This window comes from Eptatretus burgeri, chromosome 15, assembly GCF_056783735.1.
Source record: "Eptatretus burgeri isolate ZD-2024b chromosome 15, Ebu_testis_v1, whole genome shotgun sequence".
Lineage (NCBI taxonomy): Eukaryota > Metazoa > Chordata > Myxini > Myxiniformes > Myxinidae > Eptatretus > Eptatretus burgeri.
The window spans coordinates 38,518,033-38,543,204 of record NC_140975.1 but is presented as its reverse complement, the minus strand read 5'-3'; the positions used below and the strand labels follow the sequence as shown (position 1 = coordinate 38,543,204).

At 43.2% G+C, this 25,172-nt stretch overlaps 1 protein-coding gene across 6 annotated transcripts in view; it reads left to right on the top strand.

Annotated features, from left to right (window-relative positions):
- The window catches only part of LOC147011958 (kinesin-like protein KIF23), a 72,224-nt gene extending 47,705 nt beyond the window's left edge, over positions 1-24,519 (top strand). For 5 of the 6 annotated variants that reach the window (XM_085857802.1, XM_085857797.1, XM_085857799.1 and 2 more), the window contains 4 exons: positions 1,920-2,093; positions 2,303-2,467; positions 2,596-2,853; positions 23,975-24,519. In XM_085857802.1, coding sequence (XP_085713928.1) covers positions 1,920-2,093; positions 2,303-2,467; positions 2,596-2,853; positions 23,975-24,019 — 642 coding nt within the window. In that variant the 3' untranslated portion in view covers positions 24,020-24,519. The remainder of the gene's footprint in view (positions 1-1,919; positions 2,094-2,302; positions 2,468-2,595; positions 2,854-23,974) is intronic. The other variant, XM_085857798.1, reaches the window with a different exon arrangement.
- Positions 24,520-25,172: the final 653 nt, after the last annotated feature.

Below are 25,172 nucleotides of genomic sequence, written 5' to 3'. Positions count from 1 at the left end.
TCCACAAGAAGAAGATGAAGAACAACAACGTGAGTAAGACTTAGAGATCCTCCACGAGGATCTAAAAAGGGAGGTGGAGATTTTGATTTCTGGGAGAACTTCCTCGCACCTCCTGAAACATAAATGGAGATAACAACCAGCAAGGCAGGAAGATTATCTCATCCTGGTCGGCTTTTAATGAACCAGGTAAGGTTTTATTGACAGTTTTCTCCTGACATGATGATTCTCCTGAGATCATGTTTCCAAAAGCTTAAAATCGAAATCTTTCATCCTGCTGAACCCCCAACGTCTGGGAGGCCACTCTCATGTCTTCACCACCAGGCCAACTGTTTTATTTTTTTTATTTTTCTTCTTACAGTGTTTGCGGAGGAGTTTGTACACGTATCACATGATTTACAAGGATATGTGTCGGCAATGTACACATCAACACAATACTGTATATGGTATATTAATCTGAAATTCCAACATTATGAGCTACAAACTCAGATGAGAACACCAACCAGGTGAACCAAAAAGTGTTGATGTTGTTTTAAAAATATATATTTATTTAAGGAAGATAAACCTTAAAATTGAAGCTGAATTGTAGGTAAGGTACTTTGGTCTTGCACCCTCTGCTCTTTCCGTGCTTTGTCCCCCCTCCCCAAACGCCTCACCCCCAGGTTTCTGCAAGGCACACACGGTCCACTATCAACTCCCCTCTGGTGAAACTCCAAAAATCCAGAATCGCTGCTTACCTCCACTCATTTGGTCCTCTTTTTTTCCCACCTGTGGAACCAACTTCCACATTCTCTTCAATCTCACTCTTCCCACCAAGTCTTCAAGACAGCTGTTCACCACCATCTCAGATCATTCCCCATCTAAAACCATGATCTCTTCTACCCCTTTTAACCCCTCACCCCACCACCAAGCCCACCTCCTTCCAAATTTCCAGTTTTTCCTTTGTGAGAGTTTGCTTATGTTTCCATCTTGCTCACCTCATGCATCCTCCCCTACCCCTAATTCCTCCCCACACCCATTATTTATCCAGGTGTCCCTCCATTTTGTATTTCATCCCTGCTGTTAGTGTTTCCCCCCTTCTCTATGCTGTCGCTTTTGTTCTGTTATGTCCTGATCTGTTCATTGTTCTACCTCTTACACGGGCCTTGACATTGTGTACAAAAATAATAAAAGAGTGTGCTATTGTGTATTGATGAAAACTAAAACACATAGAGATTATTTTCTTTCTGGGTAGATTCTGCAGTAACCGTTTCGGGAAGACGATTGAGGAATTATTGTAGATAAACACATTGTAGGCAGCAGTAGGTAAAGAAAATTGTATATCAAGGCAAATCGATTTTAAAGATGTACCAGCAGGAGCATTATGTTTCAGTGTAAGGAAGTAATGTAGTGCTTCGTTTGTTGCATGGAATTCAGGTGTGGTTGTATTAAGATCAATGAGCAGTTTTTGTCTACATATCTTTCAAGATGATATGTCTGCTTGACAGAGTCTAAATATTCTGTGTACTGGGAGCTTATCCTGCATTACTTTTTCTGTGAACTCATCGGGCAGTCCCTGTGACTTGAGCTATTCGTTCCTGCCCGATGGTTCATGTAGTGCAAGTAAGATGGGATATTTTTTTTTCTGTCACACCTGTTAATATATTTACCTGTTCTCCATTGCTCTGTAAATAGTTTGTCATCGTCACAAATAATTGGTGCTACTACACAAGTTATAAACAGCACTTCCGGTGACAGCAATGCTGTGATGTTGAGTCTTGCTTTGGAGTTGTTTGAAAGAAGTTGTGCACTTGGAGGTAACTTTAAAAAAAAAAAAAAAATTCAGCAGTCTCACCTTATGCAAACTCCACATCAGGAAACGGACCAGGTGAATTTGTTTGTGTTGTGTAAGGGAATTATTTTTTTCGTCCTGTGCATGACAGATAGAGGATGAGCAGAAGGCAATTCCATTGCATGTGAACGTCAAGCAGCTGCTGCAGCAAAGACTAAACTGCACACGGCTGGAGCTGAAGCGCGAGCACATGGAGCAGCATCAGAAAGAATGCAGACTACATGACACCATCGCAGCACTTGGATGCAAATGGCAGCAGGAGTGTGTGAGTACTTTAGCTTTTCCATTCGGGCGAATATACAGTGACTTCTGACCTCACAGACGTGTCCCATCAGAGGTTGAATAGGATGCTTTCATGAAAGCTGGGTGAGAGGAACCATCTTTATTGCCAGATTATCCATGGTCATAATCCCAGCTTTGCTTTGTAATGCTGCAGATCCAATTGCCAATGGCAGGGGTACCTATTCTTTTCAGGATCGATGTGTTGCTGCCAAGGAGATTGAGATGCAGTACAAAATGTGGCTGAAGGATGATAAACTGAAGCAGCTGAAGTCAATTTTAACAGCCAACGAGGTCACAGAGAGGACAAGCTATGATAAGCATTACCGAAAGCAAACTGTCTCATCCTGCTTCATTGCGGTGAGCTCATGACTATCCATAATCTTGCTTTCTACTGAAATAGACTTGGATTTAGTGAGTTTCATTGAGGGTGTGTTTCTAGCTGATGCACAGTTTGTAATATCGATGTTCACTGATTGTACTCGCAGAGTAAGACCTGGGATTGCGAGGTCTTAGATTCCTTGGACCACAAGTCGAATTCAAGTGATTGCATCAGTGTGGTATGTTGTGTCAACCAGTGTGAAGAGCACATCAAACAATCTGATGTCTGTCATGATCAGAACTCAGAGCAGCCAACTCTGAGGGCTTTGCTTGGTTCTAATGGGGCACCTCTGAACAAACCTCATGCCAACGTGACAAACCCAGGAGGATCTGAACAAACCAATGAGGACATTGATAGACAGCACGTAAGCAGCAATTGTTTGTTTTTTGGTTCATTTGCTGTATAATTATACTCTAATTGAGAAGTGTGTGTGGGGGGGGGAGGGGTGGGGGTGTGCTCATCTGCACTCCTCAACCGCTGGATGAATTTATTTGAAAAATGGTGATTGTACATCTCGTGTGCATGATGGGGGTTTATGGGAACTTGTGTGGGAACATTTTTTTTAATAGACCTGGCGGTTTAAGGTCAGGGTGGGGAGGAGGTGGGTATAACCCACATTTTCTGAGTAATGTAAATGTTCATGGCATAGTGCTGCTTCCGGTGGGATGGAGTATTACAGGTTATTCTCGAATTCTCGTGGTTGGGGGGGGGGTAGGAGAATTAGCATTGCAACCAGATACAGTTCTCAGGTACATAAAAGAAAATACGGCATTGCCAATTGAGGTGCAATTTTGGCCGAAAAAACACGGAAATCAAGAAAATGACCAAATATCAGGATCTCAAAATGAAGTCAAAAGACCCTGGAAACTGAACAGTGCCATAATTGTACCAGGGATAGTTGGAGCAACTGGAATGATAAAGAAGAACCTCACAGAGATCTTAAAACCATCCCTGGGAATATTACTCCATACAAATTACAGTTCGAGGCTGTCCGGGGCTCGATGAAGATCCTGAAAAGAACCCTCGGAACAAAACTTTGAGAACAAGAAAACTTCACAGCTTCGTCCATGAATCGTAATCCCTTTTCAAGACCAGGGTGGACTCTGTTCCACCATCTGAAATTTGCATATGCAGATAACAACCAATGACACACACACACACACACACACACACACACACACACACACACACACACACACACACACACACACACACACACACACACACACACTTTTTCTTTGCAAAATGAGATGTTTTATTTCAGTACGCCATACAATCGAAAGTGACATTGAGAGATTGGAAAGAGAGAGGTGTGCACCATGTCTCTGGGAGATAAATGGATATGGTTTGGGGGTGGGGAGGAATGGGGGAAGAGCACACGTCATCACCCACATGATCAGAATAATGTTCAAAGCTTTGTGGAAGAGGAGTGATTGATCACTCATGCCATTGATCTCTTGTTTTCCAACCCTTTTGATTGATCTCGTTTTTTTGTTTTTTTTTGACATTTTTATGAGTTTCTCAGTTGGACTTTGTTTTTCCTTTAAATAACTAACACTGAACAACAAAAATTTTTTACTGGAGATGTGTAAAGTGATTTAGACTAATTTGGGTACGCTGATTTCAAAAATCATAACCGTTTTGCTGTATCACGTCAGGATTTTCAGTAACAGAAATATTCCCATTGCCTAGAAGTCAGGATTTCAATGAAATTTACAAAAATTCATTTATTCATTTATTTCATCATGAATGCTTCAAAATTATAGAAATTACAGAAAAACTCCACTAGAATGGAATTAAAAATGCTTTAGGCATTTGGCTTTGCGTTTGTGCTGCTCTGTGTCAGTTTCACGATGCAGGAACCAGCAGAAATCGCCCATCATGTTCGGGTTGTGCCGCCCTTGGTAACGCGTCTCCATGAGTGAAATCTCTTGGTGGAATCGCTCGCCGTGCTCGTCCGAGACTGCTCCCAAGTTGTCAGGGAAGAAGTTCAGGTGCTGGTGTAGGAAATGGATTTTCAGGGACATCCTGGAGCCAAGTTTCCTGAAGGACTCCAGCAGCTGCTGCACTATTTCTTCATAGTTGTCCGCGCGCTCGTTCCCCAAGAAGTTGTCCGTCACAGCTTTGAAGCTCCTCCACGCTGCCAGCTCTTTGGGGTTTAGAGTTGTCGGAAAAGTTTCGTCCTTCATAATCTGTCGGATTTGCGGTCCAACAAAGACACCAGCCTTGATCTTGGCCTCCAACAAGGTGTTGCCAAACTTTTCCTTGAGGTATAAAAACCCACGCCCATTCAGATCCATTGCCCGTACAAAACTTTTCATCAAGCCGAGCTTTATGTGGAGTGGTGGAAGGAAAACCTTGGCTGGGTCGACAAGGGCGACATGCTTCACGTTGTGTCGACGAGGTACATGCTCTTTTCGCTCTTCCCAATCTTTCTTCGTCCAGTGATTCTTGTCGTCTCTGCTCTCCCAGAGACAAAGGAAGCACATGTATTTCGTGTAGCCTGACTGCAGCCCTAACAACAGCGCCACCACTTTCAAGTCTCCGCAGATGTGCCAGTTGAAGTCATTGTACTTGATGGAATCAAGCAGCTGCCGCATAGTCTCATAGGTCTCTGTCATGCTGAACGCGTGAGCCAGTGGGACTGATGGTTTCTCGTTGCCATTGTGGAGCAAAACAGCCTTCAAGCTGTTCTTCCCCGAGTCGATGAAGAGGCGCCAGTCTGCAGGATCGTGATCACACCCAAGTTATTTCAACAGACCATTGATGTCACTGCAGAATGTCATCGTGTCTTCCATCTCAAAGAACTCAGCCATGTCTCTGTGACGTGCTCTGAACAAGGATATCTTGGTGTTAGGTTCAAGTAGATTCCACTGCTGCAGCCTTGATCCAAGCAGCTCTGCCTTCGCCTTTGACAGCGAGAGATCTCTTACAAGATCATTTAAGTCTCCCTGGTTCAGAAGGTGTGATTCTTGAGTGTCGGGTTCAAAAGGTTCATCATCACCATCCTCTTCACCACTGCTTACAGCTATGTTCTGATCAGCTGGAGGTGTTGGAATGGGGTTCTCGTCATCATGAGGCACAGGTTTACGAGCAGAGACGCAGTCAGCGTACTTGATGTGACCTTTATTCTTCTTGTTGAAGCCGGCGATGCTTGTGCAGCAGAAATAACAATCATCATGATGATTCTGCGGCTCACGCCATATCATGGGCACCGCAAATGGCATGCTCGCGCGCTTGCCCACCAACCACTGAGTCAAGGTTGTGTGACAGCTTGTGCAGCAGATGTGTGGTGCCCAGCTCTGTTCTTGGTCCCCCACCTAACACCCGAAGTAGTGAAAGTAGGCGGCCTTCATTTTCACTGCTGTAGATATACTTCGCTGTTGATCTTTTTTGGTATACCGACCACAGACATAACAGAAGTTGTCAGGATGATTGGTACAGGAACGCCTACTCATCTTTATCTGAAAGAAAGAAATATAACACAAGTTAACAACAATTGTACGAAATAGACATGTTAAAGACATATGTAAATTTCATTGAAATCCTGACTTCTAGGCAATGGGAATATTTCTGTTCCTGAAAATCCTGACGTGATACAGCAAAACGGTTATGATTTTTGAAATCAGCGTACCCAAATTAGTCTTAATCACTTTACACATCTCCAGTAAAAAAAATTATTTGAAATTTGTTGTTCAGTGTAATCAGACTCAACTTTTATCCAGACTTGTTGGCGTAATGGTTATCACGTCTACTCTGATTCTGGGAGGTTGGCAGTTTGAACCCCGTCTGAGTCTTACCAAAGACTTAAAAAATGGTATGTGATGTTTCCTTTCTTGAAATTCAGCATTGAAGAAAAGGATAGAGCATGAACAAACAACCAAAGGTTGGCAATATGAGTGCAGTCACTGATGAGTGCAGTCCCTTCATGTCCATATGCATTGAAATTCCTTGTAAGGGAACATATTGTTACAGCTGCGGGTCCGTTTCGGTTGCCCTGTCCGTGTCCTGTGGGTCATGTCAAAACGACTGCAACTGCCAGCCAAGTCTATGGTCCCAAACAACTTCTCGGGCCTGCTTGCCACATTACAATGCTTGTAGAACCTTGGAATTAACCATGTGAAACGCCTATAGATGGCCGTGCTCGATCCAGTTTGGCCGAGCAAACTGTTAGGTCACGAGCGCGGTCTAATGCCGTTTGAACCATCTAATCTACAACCAGCCAAAACTGCCAAATGAAGCAGCCAGAACAAGTGGCATCCACCCTGAGGCCAACTGTATTAAATGAAATATAATGGCATGGGGGAAGGATACAATAATGAAGCAATAATAATTCAACTATCTCAATAACAATAAAAACAAGGACAAATGTGTCCAAGAGCCACGTCCTAAAGGTTTTGTCTTCACCAGAAGAAGAACAAGAAGAGGAAGAAGAATCAAAAATAATTAAATAAACAACAACAACAACTTCCGATATTTCGTCACGTGCCATCACGTCACGTCCGTTATGGACGATCTTCGTTGATGACGAGAAAATAGTGTATTTACGAAATTACAATATATTAAATGGAATAATCTTTAAATAGTAACGTGAACTTTTCGAAACTTGAAAGCAAATGTCCGAATATATTTAAAAGTTCATGATAGACACTCTCAAAAGGCACCCTCAAAGCGAGGATGTGTACAGGTGTTTAGTATTTAAGGAGATCCGGATCCTGTATATGAAAGAGTCAAGTCCAAAAGGTTTTGTCTTCACAAGAAGAACAAGAAGAAGAAGAAGAACAACAACAACAACGCCGAGATCTCTTAGAGCAGCGTTCGTTATGCGAGACGCTGCTAAAAATGAATTGATAATAAAACCCCTTACCCTCTACCGAATAAGCACCCTCAATACCAAAAGCAAGAAAGGGGGATTCTTAATTATCTGATGTCCTTAGGGCCCAATCAATCACACGACAGGCGATTATACATTGGGAATTGACAGAACAATGAAGAGATGGTCAGCAAACTCGATAATGAGCCGAGCATTTTGTTCCAGTACTGGTGCGGGGGGGGGGGGGGGGGCGCTAATTTGATCATTCTTTGCCACCAGCCGAGGAAAGAAAAAATGACGTAGCTCATGAGCCAGTTTGCAACACAGCAGCCCTCTCGACAGATTCGACATAGCCAGCAACACCAAGGAGAAAACAAAACTCCTCTTCCGATTCCAGGAAGCTTATCTTTGAGCCTATTTCTGGCAACTCTACTTTGAGCCAGTTTCTGGGAACTTTAACTTTCACCTAACGTCCTGCCTTATCTTGCTTTGTGCTGGTGTGCTGCTTATTCGAGTGTAATGGCTGAAGCGAGATTAATGGGAAAATCCCACCAGTCATAAGGGTTCCTCGATGAGCATCCCCTATGGTGATTTATCTGCCCTAAAAAAGACAGCACCTGTTTATTCTACCCCTGCCTTGTGCTTCAAGGTTTTGCGAGTGCTTTTAAAAGAGAAACATAAAGGACAGATTTAGGGACAATAACATTCAACAAAGCCAGAGGTTAGGTGAGGGGAAGAAACTAACAGGATGGCAGGGAAGACATGTGCACTTATAGCGATGCATTTCCAACATCACAACTAATTACATTACACTTATACTAATAAATAACAAATGTTTTACTCAACAGTTTCACCCCACTATGGCCATTTTCCCAACCCGATATTATTATTAACTGACTAGTAATGTCAAAAAAATCAAAGCATCAATTTTAAAGTGTCACTAAACCCCTCTACAGTGGTCTGCAAAAGTATTCACCTCCTACTCATAATGCCACATTTAGATGAATTTCAAATTATGTAGAAACTATTTTTCCAAGTTAACTTTTTTATTACCTTGGCAAACTTTGTTGCGAAGGTTATGTTTTGATCACTGTGTATTTATTTCTTTATTTGTGAATATGTGTGTTTGTTTGTTTGTTTGTTATTCGCATAACTCCAAAAGTATTGAACTGAATCGCAGCAAATTTGGTGGGATGATTGGTTATTATCTGAGGACCATTTGATTAGATTTTGGGAGCGATCGGGTCAAAGGTCAAGGTCATGAAAAGGTCAAAATCGTCTTTTTACCATATCGCGGTCAATTTGTATCCAATTTGCATGCAACTAATGCCAAAATGTTCAGAATTCAATGCCCCATCTTGTGATATGTGACATGACACAATGACGTAATAACCCTTATTAGCGGTTGGGAGTCAAAGGTCAGGGGGGGTCACGACATTGCAAAATGTGCGGTTTTCGTCATAACACGGTCAATTCTTATCCGATTTGCATGAAACCAACACCAAAATGTTGACTGTTCTGTTCCCCACACTCTAATACCAATTACAAAATTAAGAGTACAAAGGTGAAGGTCGAGGTCATGAAAAGGTCAAAATCGTCATTTTGCCATACTGTGGTTGATTTTTATCCAATTTGCATGCAACCAATGCCAAAATGTTGTGAATTCAATGCCCAATCTTGTGATATACGATATGACACAATGACGTCATTACCTTTGTTAGCGGTTTGGGTCAAAGGTCAGGGGGGTCAACGACCTTTATTATCATAACACGGTCAATTCTTATACAATTTGTATGTAAGTAGATTCAAAATGTTGAGAATTCAATTCCCTATCCAGTGATGTGTAATATTTGACAGTGACTTTATTCTTCCATGTTTCGTGTTTTGTCAAATGATGTACGTAGTTAGTTCAGACGAACTCTTATACGTCCTTTTCAGGCTAATATGTCCGTTTGGTTACCAGTTTGGGCATTGTACTTTTGCAGGATTAATTTTTGTATGAACCGTGCATCGTTAGTTTCTCAGTTGCTCTCAAATAATACAAAACAATTAACTGTTTTAATTGTACAATGAATGTTTGTTTGTTCACAATAAATAACTTATTTAGAAAAACAGAAACTCGTGTGTGCTAAATGCCCCTAAAATGCCAGAAAATAATTTCTTATAATGTGACCAGTTATCATCAGATTGACTTGACACCGACACCCAAAAAGGTCAGGGAGTTCATACAGAAATTGTGCAATGTACGTGAATCAGTGTCAAACAGCAGGAAATTTAAAGTTTTTAAGCCATCATAACACATATGAGATGGCAGATGTGGTATGGGATTAAATACCCTCACAATCAACGGTTTCTGGGGGGGGGGGGGGCAAAATGTAGCGTTGGCGAAGGTATGCGCTCTACTGAGTGCCCGTTCTAGTTCATAACTGAAGAGATCAAACGAAACACTGTTATCGTTTAAGGAGGTTACATGTCAGGAATACCTGCAAAAAACATGTACAAATCGAAATTCATTGATTGTAAAAGTATTCAGCCCCTTGGATCAGTACTTGGTGGAAGCACCTTTTACAGCAATGACTGCTACGTGTCTTTTTGGGTAGATCTCTACCAGATTTGCACAGTGAGATGGTGAAATCTTTGCCCATTCTTCATGTGCAAATTGTTTGAGTTATTTTCAAACAAATACCACTGGGCTGCATTTGAAATTTTTTTTTCAGAGGTCTAGGTTTTCTCAATGGTCCCTATATGTTTTTTGCATGCTGAATTCAGAAATGTATCTAATTTCGCTCAGTCAGGTCAAGTTTTTATGCTATCTCAATTTTAAGGAAAAAAAAAAAATCAAAATTTTTGTTTTTTTAATTAGCATTTTTAAAATTCAAAATCAGACTTTCATTGACAGAAAATGTACAAACTATACATATAATGTTATAAAAAAACTTGACCTGAATGAGCGAAATGAGATGCATTTCTAAATTCAGCATGCAAAAAACATATATGAACCGTTGAGAAAACCTAGACCTCTGAAATGACGCAGACCAGTGTAATTTGCTCCTGAAGTGATTTTGGGTTAATTCAACAAAGGGTTTGAATAATTATGGAACTATGGAATCAGCTAATTTTTCTCTGCTAAACTAATTTATTCACATGTTATCATTTTTTTATTTTTTTATTTTTTGCTTTATCATCTTTGGAGTAGTTTCTGAAAGCTCTATATATTAAGTTTGATTTGACAGCATGATGAAATATGCTCAGGTGGCATCAAAATGTGAAAACTTTGGAGGAGGTGAATACTTTTGCATGCCACTGTATCACTATCATCCCCTCAACCTGCTCTATTCCTGTCTCTGCCTGTAATTATTACCCCTCCCTCTGGCCCACCTTGGAATCCCCACGGAGACCTTGCAGCCCCGTTCGCATGCCCACTTTTGTCGTGCTTGCTTCACGGGCTGCCGTGCTCTCTACTTGGGATCCCCGCAGAGATCTTTCAGGCTCGGTCTCCATTCCCACCATTCACGTCCGGCTGGTCTCTCCTCGGGGCCCCCAAGGAGCCCCCTCTACCCGTCTCGGTTTCCCCACCTTTGCGCCAATACTCATGGGGGATACTGCTATAATTTGCCTCGTTATAATCCCTCCTCCCTTTCTGTCGTGCTCGTGGGGAATTCCTCTTTCCCAATTTACCTGACAACATTGTCCTGTCAATTCCCTTTTCCCAATTTACCATCCTCATATGGTCTGCTCACCCAGTGCCATTTTCTTTTAATACCTCAGGTTTTCCACAAAACCCGGTGGTGGGGGGGGGGAGGGGAGCACGTCAATCTATTCCTATTTATCTCTAACTCGGAACCCTCACACATGGGAGCTCCACAATGCGGCACCCCTTCTTGTCTCTCAGCTCAACCTGAACCGGAGCCGTGCTGCGTGTAACACACTGTGTAACCCATGGGGAAGCCACCCTGGTTCTGCACGAACCAGTCTGTCACTTTTGGTGGCTTCCCTGTTGGCATTCCTCCTCCCTTCTCCTTTGCGTCCGTCCATTATATGCGCTTCATACACAGGTGCCACACTCACCTCACTCACCACACGTACACTCACACGTGCACTCACTCATGCCGGTATGCACGGACTGCACAGCTTCAACCCCCACCACGCTGTCAGCTTACGGTGTGTGTATCGCTGACTGGCGGTTCGGTCTCTGCCACGCATATCTGTGCTTCGAGCATAAGCACGGACAACTCCTCACCCTCACCCCACCCGTGCCAGCATGCATGGGCTGCGCAGTTTCAATCTCCCAGCATGGTAGCTCGCCGTGCACAGTTTGGGTATGGGCTGTTCGACCTTAAGCACGCAGACCCGTACCATGGCTCATGTGCGGAGCTTGCTTGACACTACTCACACACAGGCACACACACCACCCTGGGAAGAGTCTCCATCCAGGCTTCCATTAACTGGAATCCATGCTCCCTGTTCACACCGTTGCCCTGTGTGTCCACATACCTATTCATTGTTGTGGCAATTTCCGGCTCCACCCCTGCGATCATGCATTTTGTCAGCTCTTCCCGCACGGATTTCCGTCCCTGTGGGGTCACGCGTATCTCGCACCTCTCTCCCCCAACACATTCTTTAACCCTCCTCTGCTGCACTCTTCTATTCCTTTTAATATGCTTTATATTTATTAATTTCCTCTGTTTGAATTTATTTTCAGCTTGCTTCACCTCTATCCTCTCTGGCATTGTTTCCATTTTAGATTTTTACTCTTACCTATGTCTCTTATTGCTACTCTCCGGACAACCCTTACCTTGGCTTGGATCCCCTCTACTATTCCGTCCTGACTGACCGTCATTTTCCACCTCGTATCCTGCAGTCCACCAAAGATGCTGCCAGTCTGTCGTGTCTCACCTCCATTCCCCCCTGTCTAGAGCCTTCCTGTTGCAGCCAGCCTTGAGCCTTTCTGCCAGCTTGGCTTGGCCAGCTTCCATTCTCCCCGGTAGCTCGGTTTGGCTAGCCTTCATACCACCAGCCAAACTGTCACCATTAACCCTCATTTCTACCATCAGCCACGTAAGCATGGCCATCACTTGCTCTTGGTCATTTCCCCGCCGCTACAGCAACACCAGCCTGCTATCCCCTGCTGCTGGTTTGCTGGAAAGGGGGGGGGGGGGAGGATGCTACACAGGTTTATTTGGTGTACTGGCTTCCCAGGTCAGGAAGGCGACTGCACTGTGCTCTCTACTGGCCTTCCTATTCCATTTCCGTCAGTACCGAAGTGGCGTCTATTCAGTGTGCTCTTCCCTGGTTTGAATTGTCCTGATCACTTTCCATTATATATATATATATATATATATATATATATATATATATATATATATATATATATATATATATATATATAAATTTTATAGATCCATTATATATTTTAGTAATATATATATATATATATATATATATATATATATATATATATATATATATATATATATATATGTATATATATATATATATATATATATATATATTATTAAAACTCTCATCTTGTATGTATGTTCCCGAAATACAGCCAAAACGGTACACGATAGCGCAAAAATTTTCGGCCCACCTTACTCACCATTCGCCTGCGGTGTGCAGTATCAAGTTTCGTTCAAATCTGGCAACGAAAATTTTTTCAAAAATCAATTCCTGATTTAGTCAATTACTCATCGGGCGAATTCGATCAATGCAAACAACATCAGCGGTATAGTTCGCTGGAGCTATCTTTTTTTTTTTTCTTGAAATTATTTATTTAAAAACCTCAAACATTTAGTATCGACAAAGACCGATTTATTTTTAAGCATAAAATAAACATCGCCATTTTGATCTCATACTTCTGTGGTCATTAATAAATATAATTGTGTCTAGAAGATTACGCACAATAATTTCTTTGACTTTCTTTTCTCCATCTTTTTTTTTCACATTGACGCGCAATATCAAGTTTCGTTCAAATCGGGCAACGAAAAAAATTATTAACAAATCAATTCCTGATTCAGTCAAGTACTCTTCGGGATTATTTAATCAATGGAAACAACCTCAGCGGTATAGTTCGCTGGAGCTATCTTTTTTTATTTATTTATTTTTGAAATGATTTTTTTATCAACCGCTGTCATAATGGGAACCCAATGGGTTCACAGGTCGTCTAGTTCTTACTAATTCTGGCCTCAGATTGCATGCTCTCAAGAAAAATTATCTTTGAGGCGACTGTTTTCTCGTGCCTCAGGTCCAAATCGCACTGAACTGACAACAATGTTACAATCGTCAGATTCGTCACAGTTGCCCGGTCTGAATCCGATAAATTTTGTCAAAGCAGCCATGTCGGCCAACTGCTTCCACTACTCAGAACTGGATTAAGAGCCTGTTTGCCATGATACCAAACTCCAATGGAACACCGAGCCAATCCGGCATCACGAATCAGCGCAGCCCATTCGTTTACACTAAGAGCGACCATAGTGAAATTGCTGAACTCAATCTGTCTTTTAACACACGTGTAGAACTTGTGATCAGACAATCAAATCACCCAGAAACCAAGTGATTTTATAACGCTATATTTATAACACAGGGAGAGAATACAAAAACAAGCAAAGCAATGATTTAAAAACATTTAAACATGCCCAAGCCAATGAACAAATAGCAGATCCTCATCTGGTTAAACCATTAAGGCCTCAGACACACCATAGTAGATAGACAATAGAGAAAGTCAGACAAGACTGAAAATACCGTAGATGACATCCAGCACGACGCAGCTTGGTTCAAGTGGTAAGAATATTGACACGGCTCGATCATTCTGACAGGCACGGTTCAAATGTCCACGAGGTGGGAGCTCAAGCCAATCGTGGCAGGTTGTAGAGACTTCTGTGTGGTGGGGGTGTAAGCGCTGAGCAGCAGGGGCGTGTCTTTCGTACTGACCGGGCAAGAACTAAACTATCACAGCCTTTCACGCCAGAGTCTATGGTCCCACCCATGCACCGCCTCCCCGGTTTCCCCCACCTTTATTCCCTCTGGCTTCACTCTGCCCTGTTTTATGGCTTCGCGTCGGCTGCCCTGCTCTGATTGGTGTTCCGGGCATCAATCAAGGCACACCCCGCCCTTGAACTTCAAACAAGTTCTATCAATTTGGCAGGGATGCGCCCAAAATTTCGCCCACGGCTTGGTGTTCTCTTTTGAAGAACACAAGCACATTACCCATAGGGTGATTGTGTCACCTCCTATAGTCACACACACACACACACACACACACACACACACACACACACACACACACACACACACACACACACACACACACACACACACACACACACACACACACACACACACACACACCTATACTACGCAAAGTTACTCCTGTAATAACTATACTATAAGGCATTCCCACAACAATGTACTGTAAAATTTCACGTCCCATTTTTGAGATGCAGTTGGGGGCTGTGACCTCGAGGACTTGCATTCGTGTTTTCACTCAATGCCAGTATGGTTCTTACAAGGTTGTGCATGAAGGATATTGTAAATAAGCAAAAAAAAAATTGGGGCCCTTTGACCTAGCGTACCAGCGCAGTCACCCTGATACAGCCTCCCGGGGATCAGAGTCTCTGCAGAAAGTGTGGTGGGAGCATATCTGGATCACAACCCACCTCATCCATGTCAGAGATGGAGTGCTTCAAGCGATACCCGGTGGGGTTGAGGGCTGTTTTACCCAGCCCATCCTTTTCATTCTCTGCCCAACCATTTTTTATTACTATTATTGTTTCCTTGCATTTTCTCAGTCTGCCTCTCCACCTCCCCTCTTAAACCCTGTAAATCAGACTTGCCCTTTCTACCCCTCTCCTGAGGCTCTCCATATTTCCTCATCCGTGTCTCAAATAACTAACTTGAATCACTTTGCTCACATAACTTCAATCACTACTCTTTGCTGGTTACTAACACGTTTCATCAGCACGTTACTCTGTCCAGCCGATGAAGCCATTGAGGCAGAAACAGTGCTTCCCAGGACAGGCATTCATTTGAAATTGTTAAAAGTCATGCGACCATTGCACAATATCCATTTTGGGTGGTGGATCGAGCTTTCCCCTTTCATCAACATCATGTACAATACCCTTAGCAGAGCGTTGATGGTGCCGAACCAGTTACGAGGCTACAACCCTGTATGGGTGGTAAATACTTATTCAGGTACGAGATAAATACTTAATATTTTATCTTATCTTATCTTAGTATCTACAAACCAGATTCTGTGCTAAGAGGATTAAGTGATAGTTCATTTTTTTCCTTTCACAGGATATCCTTTCAGAGCTATAAAACAAAAACAAGCTTCTTACCAAAGCTCAGGGTGATATAATCGACTTGATTTAAGATTTTTTTGAATGAGTAAAACTCAGATCTACCTTCGAGACTCAGAAAACGAGTTCTACTGCTTGACCGAACCATGTGAAACTTTCAACATAGGATTGACTACCCATGGATATATTTTTTTTTATTGACAACTTTGGTGTCATAGGTCATGATGGATTAAAGCACCCTAACAGCAGCCATATTTGATTAAAGGAAAAACTTTGGATGTCTTCTTCTATGAAAACTGCTCAATGAAAAAAATTGAAACAGGACATGTGTCATCAACTCCCCATGGGGAATAAAGTTTGACAATGATGATGTTATGGCAGCCATATTGGATTTAACGAAAACCTTTAAAAACACAAACCTTCTCTTCAACCGCTTAAGGCCCGGTCACACCTTGACGTTTTAGCCAACGTATGCCGATTTTTGAATTTTTTTTCTAAAACGCTGGCACACGTTGAATACGTTATGGGTAAGTTTTGATAACATTGAGAGCACGCTGGCATACGTCATAGTACGTTGCCATACGTCGTTGTACGTTGGCTTTAAACGTTGTACTTTTCGGTTGTCCTCAAATTCTTTCATGCTTGAAATTTCACGACGTATGCCGGCGTATGACTCACACGTTCCGCTACGCTGGCCACAAGTTGTAGGCACGGTCTGCAATCGTTGACAGACGTCAACACATGCTACTTGTAAGTTAATCATAAGTTGAGACACGCCGAGGTAGTGTTTAGAGTACCCGAAACTTATTTCCTACCTATGATTAACATGTTGTTGGCACGTTACGCGATCGTTGCCACACATCGACAGATGTTACTTTTAAGTTACTATTAGGCTGAAAGACGTCGGTATAATGGATCGTCCTTGCGTCAGCGTCCACGGCCACGGCCAGGGCACTTATTTGCAGCATTCTTCAAACTTTTCTTCGGCATGACGAGGATGTTCACACTTCGATGTCTAGCTTGGCTATGATTCCAATTGTCCATCGGCAGCGTCTATTTAAAATAGTCGAGTTTGAGCGTTTTAACATGTTCAGAAGAAACGTTTCAAATTTCCAAACCCCAGCGTCAAAAAAAAATAAAAAATAAAAAAAACAAAGGCGAGTGACAGCAATTTAAATCGTTCATTGTAAACAATGAAACTAGCTGAGTGGTACCGTTTAAAAGTCGTTGAGTGTAAAAAAAATCCAATTGTTGAGCGCAAGCGTCTACTTTCAATAGTGGAGATGCAGCCATTTAAATCGTTGAGTGGCAGCCTATGAACCTTCCCGTGGACACGCGGACGCAAGGACGATCCATCATAACCCACACCCTCCCCCTCACACCCACCTACTACTGCCAACATGAACAAACTACTACTAATACTAATACTAATAGTAATACTGATGCAGATACTGATACTGATACTGTTACTGCTGACATGGACATCGACTCAAAAAGGACTCGAAAACACTGTTGGGTTCCCCTTTTATGAACACCATTTTTATATACCAATTCCCAAAATCGCTGGGAACACGTCTTTATATGGCAGTTGTAAGCTAGAAACACGTTAATTTATTTTTTTTGTCGACCGGAAGACGTCATTGGAATACGTCTACATACGTCGATGTGTGTTGGGGCTACGTAAAGAATTGGTTCAAAGCACGTCAAACATAAGTTAGAAATAAGTTTCGCGTAAAAAAGACATTACCGCGACGTGTTTTGACTTATGAGTAGCTTATAAGTAGCCTTTGTGGACGTGTGTAAGCGTCCACATATCGTGTGTAAAACTTATCCTCATCGCATGCGAACGTGTGTCATACGCCGAGTACGTCGTAAAATTTTGAACATGTTCAAAATTTCTTGACGTACTCTACTTACTATGACTTCTGATAGCGTATTTAGCGTTCTACTCGCGTATACCAAACTTACCCATACCGTATTCGACGTGCCCCAACGTTTTAGACACACTTTTTGTTACGTCGGCATATGCTGGCAAGATCGCCAAGGTGTGACCGCGATTTTGACCCTTCCATTTCTACGGCAGTTATGATTTGAATCGTTGTGCGTCAGCCTTTTAATAGGCTACGTCACGACATCGTCGGCGATGCGTGCAACGCGCTATGCCTGAGTTAGACTATCGTTGGGCATCGGTTGTGTAGGCCGACAACAGGTTCAGCATTCGTTGGTATAAGTTATCTATAACACAACGAAACGTTCTGTGTAGGTACCAATGCGTTATACATAAGACCAAGTCGCTATGAATACGTCCGAATCTTTGAAAAAAAAACATCAAAAGTTCAACGTAAGCCAGAGTTTTACATAAATTTTAACACGTTGCCATCGCTGGCTAAAACGTCAAGGTGTGACCGGGCCTTTAACTGCTTAACAGATTGATACTGAGCTGTAAACTGACTTTTGACTGCACGTGTCTTTGAGCCTCTGGAGATATGTCTTGCACACGCGTTGACATTCTCAAGTCGATTTCGTGTTTATCAAACACTAAATATTGATATGACGAAACAACATGATGTGTTTGTTTTCATTTCTCATTTCACATAGGTATAAATGATGCACAGGAACTTCTTTCTTTTAGGATATATATTGTTGCGGATTCGCGCCCGCCGGCATGCGAACGGCCACGTAACTCGAATCGCGGCACGTCGCCCACCGGACGGACAATCCCGTCGTGACCCTCTCGGACTAACGCCGGGAACTAGTCACGGGTGGGCCTTTTGGCCTCACCACGATCGTGCCAATCGGCCCCCCGCGTGGGATAGGGTTGCTCGCCAAATTCAACCTACTTAAGTACCCACACGGAGGGTAGACCGGGCGATCGCACCTCGCCGCAGGTCGACTTCGGACACGGGCCACTTTAAGCGACCCGTTCCGTACTATCGGGATAACCGAGCGGTGTTATCGTCAACCTCGACGGTTCGATTAATTATCGGGCGTTTTAGCCCACGACCAACCCTTTACGTGAAGTAAGATGGAGATTCAATAAAGGAAAAGACGAAGCGAAACGGGAAAACAGTTCAACATAAAGCACATTTATTTCGCGATGAACGGAAAGCACCCATATACAATTACACCAAAAGCAAATGTAAAAGAAGAAGAAACACACAATAATACACAAAAAGCAAATGTAAAAGCAAAACACAATGCAGATATACCACCGACTACCGAGCACACGGCAACACTTATACAGTTTTACTTCACAGACGGCGCCGACAACACATATACTCAAAGCAAAAGAAAAGGACCACCCTCAAGGATGATGGGGGCAGACGGGCCTGGGGCCGAGACCGCGTCGGGCCTACCCATCTGATGATGAGCCGCAAAATGGCGGTGGCGCCCCGACTCCGCGGGCCTCGCGGACAGTGTCTGGAATGGGGTGGGAACGTGCCCCCTTCTCGCACTATCTCAGCGCAGGGGGAAACAGGAGGGGGTTGTTGATGCTCGGGGGAAGGAGGATATCTCCCTGGCTCGGGTCCCGCGACAAGCGTCTCCACCACGACCTCGGTCGCGTTGCCGGCCTCTCCTCTCCGCAGCTCCCCGACTCTGACACGAGCACCCCCTCGACTGCCTTCGCCGCCGCCACCTCTCCAACTCTCCACAGCTCCGTCCAACTGCCTTCTCCGACTCCTCTCTTGACTGGCTCTTCCCAACTCAACTCCGAACTCCTTCTTCCCAACTCAACTCGACTCCACCAACTCCCAACTCAACTGCGAACTGACTGACTCACTCAACTATGAGCGAACGCGGCCCTTTATAGCCCCCGTGGCTTCGCTCCTTCACCTTCGACCCTTTACCTCTGGCTGGCTCCCCATTGGACAGAGGAAAAGTGGGCGTGAATGCTTTTTGATCCATGAATCTGCATATAGCGATATTACTCCGACGCACCTGGAGGCGGGGCCAAATCGCCCCACGCTCGCCGATAGGACGGAACAGAAGTGGGCGTGAGTCGTTTTTGATCCGATTTCTTCGGAAAGGCTGGCTTTTCTGCACCCGCTGCTCGGTGCGCGCCCTGCACGAGTCCAGTATCAGTGCCCACAAGCGGCGCGGGAATGGTGGTGATGCGATGGTTGCGAGGGCGAGTTGTGACGGTAAAGGTCGTGGCTGTTGTTGTGAAGCGGCGTTGTGGTTGGTGGTTGTTGTGTGATGGCTGTTGAGACGTGGTTGGTGGTGGTAGTAATGGTAGTAATGGCGGCTGGTCCAAAATAAAGATAGTAAAAGAAAAACGGCTATCTCGAGGGGTCGCAGCCCGAATGAATGACATTTATTCCCTCTAAACAACGGGTTTGGGCCTAACTACACATATACTTACAGAGATATCTCACCTAAGGGACCTGAATGGTGGTTTGCGAATTTCGTCAACCACAACAATATATATATATATATATATATATATATATATATATATATATATATATATATATATATATATATATATATATATATATATCGACTAACGATGGAGAATATAGTTTGAAAATTAACCTTCATAGGTTATGTGATCAAACCATCTCTGGCAGCCATATTTGATCAAAGTGAAAACCTTTAAAAACCTTCTTCTCTGAAACAACCTAACCGATCGATGTGAAACCTCACATTTATAATCCACTACTCACGGGGAATATACTGTAGTTTGGAAATTAAAACTTCATCTGTCACGTGGTTTGGCAGCCATATTGGATAGAAAAATTAATATTATCCGATCAATGCAAAAACTTTAAGTATGTGATCGACTACCCATGGAGAAAACAAGTTTGATGCCATTGACGTCGTGGGTCACGTGTCCCATCAAAGCAGGGTGGCTAGGGCCCTGGCGTAACTGCTCACAGTTATAAAGCACGTGTCTAGTTTTTATTTTTGGTTCACGAAAAAAAAATTCACAAATTTATTTTTCAAAAAAAAATAAGTCACCACCATATTCGTTATGGGTGTGTGTTGGGTAGTCGATCTATTCGAAAAAAAAAAAATTTCCAACATTTTTTTTTTTGAGATTTGTTCTACCCTTATTATCAGTATTTAAAATGGAGATTTCAGTTAATACAATGGCGATTTTGATGAAACTTGGTTGGTAGGTTCATACCATGACCTAGTTGTGTGCAAATGAGAACCGTTGCTATGGACACCACCGTTGCCTAGCAACGGGACTTTGAAATTTTTTGTCTGTCTGTTGGGTCGTCGATCTCGTCATGAAAAAAAAAATTAAAAAAAATTTTTTTTTTTTTTAAAATTTGTTCTACCCTTATTATCAGTACTTCCATCGATATGTTTGTCTGTATGTCTGGGTAGTCGATCCAGTCGAAAAAAAAATTTTTTTTTGAAATTTGTTCGACCCTTATTATCAGTTTTTCTGTCGATATGTTTGTCTGTCTGTCTGTCTCCTCTGTCTGTCTGTCTGTTCGGTCCAGTGCTCCGTTAATACAATGGCGATTTCGATGAAACTTGGTGGGTATGTTCATACCATGACCGAGTTGTGTGCAAATGAGAACCGTTGCTATGGACACCACCGTTGCCTAGCAACGGGGCTTTGAAATTTTTGAAAAATCATTAAAAAAAAAATTTCAAAAATCGGGCCACGAGCGACTGTGGGCAGTACATTCAGCCATATTGTCAAAAATTTCCAGCTGAATCCTATGAAAATTGTCGGAGAAGATAGACTTTGAATGAACCCTGGTCGAAAACAATAAAAAAAACGAAGTTCATTAAATCTCAGAGACTATGAGTCAGATATACATGAAACTGGTATGGTAGGTTCATGGTATGTCCTAGTTATGTGCGAGAAAGAACCGTTGCTGTGGACCCCTCCGTTGCCTAACAACAGCCGAAAAACTTCTAAATGTGGGGGTATTTTAACGAAAAAACAATCTGCAGCATTAACCCTTGAAGCTCGAATCATGAATTTACTTGTGCTTAATCCTCAGGTCATTCCCCATCGAACGGGCCCATCGCGTCAGGTTCTATTGGGTAGTCGACTACCCATGTCCGCCTACCGGCTTGTCTCTCGGTCTGTCTGTCTGTCTGTCTGTCTCATAGCTCCGTGGTTTTTGATCCGATCCTGATAAAATTTTGTTGGGAGGTTTATATCGTGATCTAGTTGTGTTTTCATGAGAATGGGCGTGGTGCACCCATTATGGGCAGAGCCATGCCCCAAAAACATGCGTTTTTAGGGGGTAGCCGATTTCAATTTGCATCTTCTCCGAGGGGGTTTGTCGAATCTGATAGGCGTTTCGGTATTTGGTTCGCCCAATAGCACCTGCGTAGCGCCACGGAGCTCGATTTTTCATTTTCGTCCCAAGGTCAAGGTCACAAGGTCACGAACTTAGAAAATTGCGAATTTTGACATAAAAATCCATCTTCTCCAAGGGGTTTGTCGAATCTGGCAGGGGTTTCGGTATTTGGTTAGCCCAATGGCACCTGCATAGACCCATGGAGCTCGAGTTTTCATTTTTGTCCCAAGGTCAAGGTCACGAACTTAGAAAATTGCGAATTTTGACATAAAAATCCATCTTCTCCGAGGGGTTTGTCGAATCTGGCAGTGGTTTCGGTATTTGGTTAGCCCAATGGCACCTGCATAGCCCCACGGAGCTCGATTTTTCATTTTCGTCACAAAGTTACGAATTGTGACATAAAAATCATACGAACGCCCAAACTTTGAGAGCTAGGATGACAATATTTTTATGCATAATCTTGAGGTCATTCCCCACCTGAAGTCTTGACACCATTTTGCTCTATCTCGAACACCTTGCCCGTGGTGCCCCCTTCAAGTTTGTTTTTGCGCTGATTTCATCAAAGTATGGATAATCCGATGAGTGCGAAATGCCATAAAGCCGATATGACGTTATATTGTTCCTGGAATGTTCCAGAGGAAGTTTTGTACCAAAGGTCATAATCCTTGACCTTAGACCTTTAAAGTTCACAAAGATCAGATTTTCAAAGTTGTGGGAATCGAACCGGGTTCTCGACCTTCTTCGACTAACTCCAATAAGCTATAGCACGTATCCTGCTTCCTTATTTTAATGTCCACGACATTGTTTTGTGACCTTTAAAGGTTATGCAAAGGTCAAATTTTGAAAGTTGTTGAACGAAACCGGGTTTTCGACATTTTGTAGCTAAGAACCTGTCACTCGTACCACATCATGTTGATCATTTTTATAACTTGGTCAAACATTATCACATTGTCTCATCCTTGACTTCTGAAACAATCTACATCGTCAAATACCGCTCGTGAACCATCGTCGTCTTCAGACTTGTTATTTTTTATTATTGTTACAACTCGAAACAATTTTTATTTTCGTTTTGCTTGTTTGTTTCTTCTTTATTTTTCATTTGTTAGTCCTGCTTGTTTGTTTGTCTCTTCCTATCCTTTTTTCCCCTGGCCTTCCTCTTGGTCTGGTGGGTGTTGTTCACCAGCTAGGAGGAGATCCTTTGCGCTCCCCTTTAATGTTCCCCTCCCTCCTTCACCCCTGGTGTTGTATCTCCCCTTAGAACCGTGGCGTGGTGAGCTGGAACCATAACTGTGTGCATTTTAATTTCCTGCCAAAGTCCGCTGTCCGGGCCACCTAGAATTTTGGCAGGAGTATGTTGTTGGGGGTTCTAAGGTTCAAGGCTGAAGACTTCTTCTGCCTGATCCCTCTTCATGGGGTTTTGACGTGTCATTTCTGACAACAGCAGTACTGGTGGAGTTCTGCCACTGATGGGCTGCTGCTTAGTTGGCTGGGACATTGGTTGATTGGGCGTTCAAGGCTCTCTCGGAAACTTAGGAAATAAAAGGGTCATGACCGTTTGTCTGTACAACGAGGGTGTTGGTGACTGCATTGTCAAAGTTTGGCTTCGTAGCTACGTGGACATCCGAGACTCAGTACAGCTTGTTCAGAATGGCCTTGGCATATGGACCATGCTCAGACTCACGGAGTTGAGCTGTGGACAAGGGAAGGTGGCATAGTTTTCCATATTCGTAACGTGATTGCGATTGGGATGGATCGTGGTCAAAAATATTTTTTAATGTTGGGCAGCCTAAAGTGTGCCGCATGTGTGGTCAAAAATATTTTTTAATGTTGGGCAGCCTAAAGTGTGCCACATGTGTGGTCAAATCGGCCACCCAATTACTGGGTGCAAGGAAGAGTTGAGACATATGAGGGGAGCGCTGCAACCTCTTTGAGATATCGGGGCACACCTTTCGTTCTTGTCTGCAGGGAGCAAAATACATGCATCTGTGGGAAGAATAAGTGTGCCCATGAGAAAAGCAAGGATCCAGTGGGAATAGATAATGTCATTGTTGTCTTACACGCCCTCTCTCTCACCCTCCCCCCCCCAATTCCCCATAGAGGGTGCAAGGACGTGAGGAAGGAAGAGGATGTGGTGGAAGATAGGAAGGAGGAGGAGGAGGAGGAGGAGGAGAATAAGGAGGAAAATCCTTTGCCTTCAAAGGGAAAGAAGGACTGGGATGTGGTTCTGTTGGGTGTCAGACCCACTGAAGTGGAAGGGGAGGACTTGGTTGTTGACCCCATGGTGGCAGATGAACTGTCTGTTGTGGTTCCGGTAGTGGATCCAGTGGACATTGCTCTTGTGCAAGCAGCTCTGCTGCCGGAGGTGGAGAGGGTGAGCTCCTCCTCTGGCTATGAATAAGATGAAGAATGAATAAGTTGATTAGAGTATTGAACAGAAGAGCCTGCATTTGTTTGTTCATTCCTACATGCAGCATTATTGGTGATGAGGATGGCTTTCCTTGCTTTTTTTACTAACATCACTGGTTGCATTCTTACAAACTCCGTGTTTGTCCATGGTAAACATCTGACTTTCATTTCCCAGTTCACTGATGGCCTTTGCTGTGGCGTATGGTGTGAATAAATAGTGAGTTGTTGCCATTAAATCTTTGTCGGATGTACAGCTGCTCCTTCCACCTCAAGCAAAGTTAAGTTTTCCAAACCAGATCTGTCGTGTTTTTCTGTTATCTTTTTTGTCCCTGCATGTGGTTCTATTTTCATCAAAAAATTTTCATCAAAAATCATCTTAGTTGGTCCTGGGATGTGTGAGGAGTTCAGCGTGAGCATTGTTTTGAGGCAGGTATACGCTCTCGGCACACTAATGTTTATCATGGTGATAAAGCTGGTAAGCAGGAAGGTGAGCTTGAGGGTAGGATGTGGATGATCTGGCTGTTGTGCTGGAGAGAGGGCAGGAGATGTACGAAGTACTGGGGGAGTGGAAGGAGGCATTTGGGAAGCATGGACTGAATATGAGTATGAAGAAGACAGGTGATGTGGGTTGGGCAGCAGAGGAAAGAAATGAATATCAAGTTGGAGGGAAAGGAGTTTTTTTTGTTTTTTTTGGTATACCTTGTCGAGGCTCCTATGAGAGCTAACACACAATGCACAGCAAGGGGGGCATGAGACAAGAGAGGAGGGAGTGGGAAGGACAAAACAGTGGGGAACAGAGACATGAGGAGATCTGTGGAAGGGAGAGGGATAATGTGGGGAACATGAAGCATGCAAGATTGATATTACAGGGACTTTCAGGAAGGAAAGC